The sequence below is a fragment of the Musa acuminata genome, chromosome BXJ1-4 (assembly GCF_036884655.1).
Source record: "Musa acuminata AAA Group cultivar baxijiao chromosome BXJ1-4, Cavendish_Baxijiao_AAA, whole genome shotgun sequence".
NCBI lineage: Eukaryota > Viridiplantae > Streptophyta > Magnoliopsida > Zingiberales > Musaceae > Musa > Musa acuminata.
Genome location: NC_088330.1, coordinates 28,194,550 through 28,200,659, shown reverse-complemented (window position 1 = coordinate 28,200,659; position 6,110 = coordinate 28,194,550). Strand labels below are relative to the sequence as shown.

At 34.6% G+C, this 6,110-nt stretch overlaps 1 protein-coding gene across 1 annotated transcript; it reads left to right on the top strand.

The window, feature by feature from the left end:
• The first annotated feature begins 1,070 nt into the window (after positions 1 to 1,070).
• Positions 1,071 to 3,069, top strand: LOC135672491 (probable WRKY transcription factor 12). Its single transcript, XM_065180968.1, has 4 exons — positions 1,071 to 1,460; positions 1,570 to 1,640; positions 1,704 to 1,865; positions 2,762 to 3,069. The coding sequence occupies exons 1-4, from the start codon at positions 1,218 to 1,220 to the stop codon at positions 2,922 to 2,924; spliced, it is 639 nt and encodes a 212-aa protein (XP_065037040.1). The 5' UTR covers positions 1,071 to 1,217; the 3' UTR covers positions 2,925 to 3,069.
• The last annotated feature ends 3,041 nt before the right edge of the window (positions 3,070 to 6,110 follow it).

Below are 6,110 nucleotides of genomic sequence, written 5' to 3'. Positions count from 1 at the left end.
ATGAAAGCAACAACGGCAGTAAAAGTGAAAGACAACCAGACCAATGGCTGCAGCGGGGCTTTTGTGCTCTACCATAGAATCCTGGTTTCTGTAGACTTAGCGTTTTTGTCGATATTCCAGAGATCGATAAAGACGCTTCTACTAGTTGTTAATCGAGAGAGCTTTGACGTACTTCAAATGGCTTCTTGCACGAGAAGGCATCTGAGACAGTACCACAGTTCGATCCAAATCTTCCATTATGACCATGAAAAGGTTGCAATGGTCTACAGGAATCTTCTTCTTATTTGATACGGAGGATGTTAACTGATTAAACTATAATAGCATACACGAGGGACGTATAATCCTAATGGCATGATTGGATAGGTAGGTCTCCATCTCGGATGTTAGTGCTTGTAACTCATATCTGAAATAAAAACAAAATAGTAGCTTTAGTGCATGCATAGACATCATGCATTAGGACTTCAGCTTCAGTGTACGTCTATATTTCATGATTGAAAAAGACAAACCAGGTTGGGATATATTTCTTTTTATCAAAAGAATTCAGGCCCATTATGCTTGGCAGGAAACTTTTCCTTTTACTAGTCTTCTGTTCCTGGATCGACATCTAGCTTACCAATGAGTGTATCAGCTAAAGCCAAACTTTCCCGCACCCGATTAGGGATTCCATATTTCTCAGAAAAACAAGCATGAGATGGAGAAAGAAGAATGAGTACAAGGATTTGACTCCACCTTAGAATTCCAGAGTTCCATATTTCGAAGGAAAACAAGCATGAGGTGGAGAAAGAGGAAAAGTGCAAGGATTTGACTCCACCTTAGAATTCCAGAGTTCCTTTGGGGCACTTCAAGTATATAAACTTAATCACGACTATCCTATCTCTCTTAAAGTAAAAGAGACAAAGTAAAGGGCAGTCAATACTTGGGTCAAAGGTAACGACCAAAATAAGTGCATCAGTGACTGCATTTGGATACAGTAATCATCCCCCTCTATCTATGTTCTCTGTGGATCACGACTACAGATGTATGACACCAGAGAATTCTGACACCTAACCGGCATTTGCCGGTTCCGAAGTGCTGTTCAGAACACCGAAGGACCGATGAAATAGTTTCCTGCCTTCGCTGCTCGATGCTCTCAGACAGGTATATTCGTAGAGCAGTAGGATAGGAAGAGTAAAGTCCAAACAAGAAGAAGGGCAGGAGAGGTTGACATATCATCGCTGATGGAAGGAGGCCAGGGAGTAGGAGGTTCACGCTGCTATCTTCTTGATGTCCCTCCAGTCTCAAGGCCATCCATGGTGCACCAAATGGAGTTCGAGCATCCGAAGGAGAACGCCCAAGGCCTAGGATTCCTAGTTCCACCCGATGGAACTCCGTTTCTGCTATCGACTGATGTTGTTCCCTTCACTAACGCCGCTGCCGCTAGCTGTGACAAGTCCATGTCCAAGCCTTGGAGCAATGAGGAGGTACGCGAGTCTGCATAGATCTGTGTGGGTTTGTACTAGTTGCACCTGTCTAGGGATGCATAACTTTCTTCAGCTCCTCTATCTGGATCTCTATGTCATTTATAACCAGGTGGCGACCTCCGATTCCAAAGGTCGCAATGATCAAACGGGCTCTTGCAGGGATGGTGGTGCCAATTCATGGTATGAATCTCTCTCTCTCTCTCTCTCTCTCTCTCTCTCTCTCTCTGACATGCACACACGCAGGTGGAGAAGCTCATCTTTGGAGAAGGGCAAGGTGAAGGTAAGAAGGAAGATGAGGGAGCCAAGGTTCTGCTTCCAAACGAGAAGCGATGTGGATGTACTAGACGATGGCTACAAGTGGAGAAAATATGGGCAAAAGGTTGTGAAGAATAGCCTCCATCCGAGGTATGGTGTTAAATTCCATCACACTAAGTCTCGTACAAGTACTAGTCTATATTTGATGAGCATAATCTGTACAGAAGCCAGGTGCTAATTGACCATAAAACTCGAAACTAAATCATCGAAAAGTAGAGCAACTTACAGGAGCATATTAGCCATTATTTAGTTCATGTGAAGGTTCACGAAAAAAGTCATATCAGCTGTAATAGAAATTTATACGAATGAACCAAAGGAAGAAAGTAAACTACTTGTAATGAGCATAAATCTCATTATTTCAATTTTAAGCAATTTCGTTTTCATCATTAGTCAATCTAACAACTCAAACAGTGGTGTCACTGACAGTAGCTAGTTGCCTTAGAAAAGAAAATCTTGATATGTTTATATATTCATTTTCTCTTATTTTGATTGATGTTTGATTGTGAACCAATAATATCACTGTATAATTAGACTTAAGCGGTCAAAATATAACCAAATGGAAGATGTTCACTATATATATTGAAGTATATAGTTCCTAAAACTCCTCATACATATCAAAACATATATGTATATCTAGGAGTTAAGTACATTCAATTGGATGGTCACTAAGAAAACTCTAGTCAAGTTGTTCAGCCTTTTGACAAACATTAATGTTAATGACAAAGTACTTGATGTTGGTTTCATTTCCCAATATTGCTTTTTCATAGGCATATATAGTTCAGGATTATGAAGACAAAAAAGACTGTACCGAGTGAAATTTTTAGTTTGGTACTCCAATGATAAATATGGTTGGATTCTTGAAAAGATCATCAAATCTCTATTTTGGTACTCCAATTGGTTTATATGTTACGCCAATGATGAATATTAGATTCTATACCAAATATCAAGCTCTGTATAATCCTTTGTCATCTCCCATTTGTCAGCAGAAGCTACTATCGTTGCACTCATAGCAATTGCCGGGTGAAGAAAAGAGTCGAAAGATTGTCCGAAGATTGCCGGATGGTCATCACGACATATGAGGGCAGACACACTCATTCTCCTTGTGACGATGCGAGCTCTTCTGAACATGAATGTTTTAGCTCGTTTTAGGAACTCAGATATAGGTAGATTGTGCTGCTATGTGAGTTATCATCAGAATTAAGCATCGAGAGAACTACTTCCCCAAGTTGTCACAGAAATGGTTATTCCTTTCTATAAATGGTGCATGTTACTGAAACCTCTATGTCCAAGAGGATCAAAGTCTGTCTTATCAAGTGTCAGATGTGAAATGATCTGTAATATATATTGCTTTGGACTGTTCACACATTATGATAAGCTATTAAAAAAATTAGTATTCTATTTTAGCTAGGATTCCTACTGATCATATTTAGCTATGATGTTTTCTGTAAGAGGATGATTGAGTTGTAGAAACATGGATCTTACATGCAAGTTTTAGGATCTTAAGTGTGGGTATGATAGGTTATATATGCTTGACTGGATGATTGCTTATAAAATCCAGTATTCATTACCTTGATGTAAAAAAAAGTCCATAATTGCTTGTCTGATATAATTGCTTTCTAATGCATTTTCCCAAAATTGTCTTCCTAATTGTGGTGAAAAATGTGCAAAGTTGCTTAACTTTTTATCAAGTTAGTGGTATGAGAAAGCATTTCTGTGGTCATTTTATTCCTCATTCTATGCTTGCTGGATCTTTGTCTGCTCCTTTAGGCTATTTCTGTGGTCATTTTATTATCAACTATTTTCGAGTAATTGGTTAGGAAATAATATATGCAACTAGACAACAAAGTTGGCACACACATTATTTCATGGAATGGACACCGCATGCTTGAAAGATAGATTCCATCATCAAATTAACCTGAACTACAAATCAGAAGTTAAAAGGAATGTGGCAATCATCTTAACGAAAACGATAATTTATGGATCAAAATTCTAAATTTGTTCAGAGCAAAATTTAGCAATCACAAAAGGGAAATAAAATGATTATATATGCATTTGGCTCATACAATTTCTAGATGACTTGAGGCTTCTTTTTTAATAGACTTAATGCTTAACTGGCTGGCAAGTGAATCCAAATAGTTATAAGATATATATATATATATATATATATATATATATATATATATATATATATATATATATATATATACTTAGATGTTTCTGTGAATGCTAGTTAATTCTCAGAAATAATAGAAAAACTAACATAAAAAGATGTAATTTAGCACCATCTTCCTATGGCTTATTAATTTTCCAAACTATTCTATGCTCCTTTCTAAATAGACAATGTTGTATCTCACAATTGATTATCATTAATTTTGCAGAGAATTAAGTCATAAATTACATTATCGTTACGAAGTCATTTCTCGAATCATAAATGATTATATGTTAAGTTTAATCTAATATGACTTACAAGATTTTGGACGAGCAGAAAATGTGTTTGTATCTGCTAATACTATTTCTCATGTATGAAGTTCTCTATCCAGATAACTCTTTTATTTTTCTTTTTGTTATGAGAAACTTTATTATTTCTATTGCTGGTGAAAATTTTTGAAACAAAAGGTATATTGATTTTTTATTCACTTGGGCTATTGCTATTGAATCACAAATCCTTTTTTTTAAGAAAATTGTTATTTCAAGCCATACTCACAAAAAAAAAAAAAATTTGTGATGATATATTGCCACTAATTTGTGTGGTTCAAATCACCACCAACTTTTATTACTATATTATATATATATATATATATATATATATATATATATATATATATATATATATATAAAGTTTATTAGTATAACACATGAATTAAATATTGTTATAATCCCAATATATAAATTAAATATGAGAGGAAATTTGGCGTAGGTATCGACAAATATGAGATTTTGGTTAAAATGATAAAGAAAATTTTACCATGAAGTTAGCAGCAGTGGTGGATTCGAATATTCAGAATCATATAAATATAATATTTAATCTTTGAAAGAATATATATGCAATATCAAAACTTAGTCGAGCAAATGTGCTATATATAGGAAACACATGCAATTTAGAAAACTGGAAGACGACATACTTTTGTACCAGTTGTGGAAATTGAATCCATCAAAGTGCCCTAATTTGATGAAGTCAACAGTATTACTGTTTCATAATAATATGAAGTGGTCAAATTATTACAATAAATATTGAAAAGGAATTATTCCAAGACATGTAATAACTTTCTTTTCAGGGCTTCATGGTGAAAAAGAGGAAGGCCTTAATAATCCTTTATAATATAATCATGATTTATTATTTACTATAATCTGCGCCCAAAACAAAACAAAACGAAAAAAATCAATCATAAGACAACCAAAGCGAATTCAACAAATAAATGTTTTTCGATTACTTCAATCAGGGCTATATGGCTATGCATCCTTAAAAAACCCCATGCTTTTACACCAAATGCTGCGTGAATCCAATAACTTTTCTTATTCCGAAATATCAAATCTCAAACGACGTGCATAAGTAAATCTTGATTTATCAATAATCACTTGTAAAACTAATACTCCACGAAATTAAAGCGATTAAATGATCTATTTGGGTATGCGATAGTAGTTTCAGTAGGTGAGTGTCCTTTGTTATATAGGGTTTTGATCACCTGAACATGTATTAAATATGGTAGGATCAATGAAAACAAGATGCAATCTTGTGATTTTGCTATCCAATAAAAACAAAAACTTCATCAGAAAAAAAATGTTTTAACCTGTTCTGATAATATGGATAAGAGAAAATTAAGAAGATAAAATTGTATACAAAAATGTGGGTACGTAAGTAGTGATATGTGGTGAATCCAAAACTTGATCATGGTGTGAGTAAATGTAGATAGTGAAGGCTCGATTATAAAGAACATGTCAGTCTCGTTCATTGGTGGCACTTGAATCTGTCACGTAACAAATTATATATGTTAGGACAACATAATTCATTTCATGCAGCAAAAAGAATAAGATAAAACTCTTGAGTTTGTCCACCAAGAATGAGATGTCCACAATGGATATGTTGTTGATGTAAAGAAGGAAAAAAATATTATCATAATCTTTGACACTAGAACTTTGCATCTATTATTATGGACATCTATTTCAAGATGACTTTTAGTTTTTGCCCAAGTATCCTAATTACTTTATGGTGTCTAATTGTCTTGACCTCACAAGTTAGTAGATGTCTCCCACTAGGAAGCTAGTTGATTAAATGTGTTTCATTTCAAGAGCCTCATTTTTCATTTTGTTAAAAAGTATGTGGTCACCAACTTGTTT

Bases quoted from the DNA above. Each gene is read 5' to 3' on its own strand.
- LOC135672491 (XM_065180968.1), top strand. From the start codon at position 1,218: ATGGAAGGAGGCCAGGGAGTAGGAGGTTCACGCTGCTATCTTCTTGAT. The intron at 1,461-1,569 runs GTACGCGAGTCT...ATTTATAACCAG, and splicing joins AGCCTTGGAGCAATGAGGAG to GTGGCGACCTCCGATTCCAA. The intron at 1,641-1,703 runs GTATGAATCTCT...GCACACACGCAG, and splicing joins GATGGTGGTGCCAATTCATG to GTGGAGAAGCTCATCTTTGG.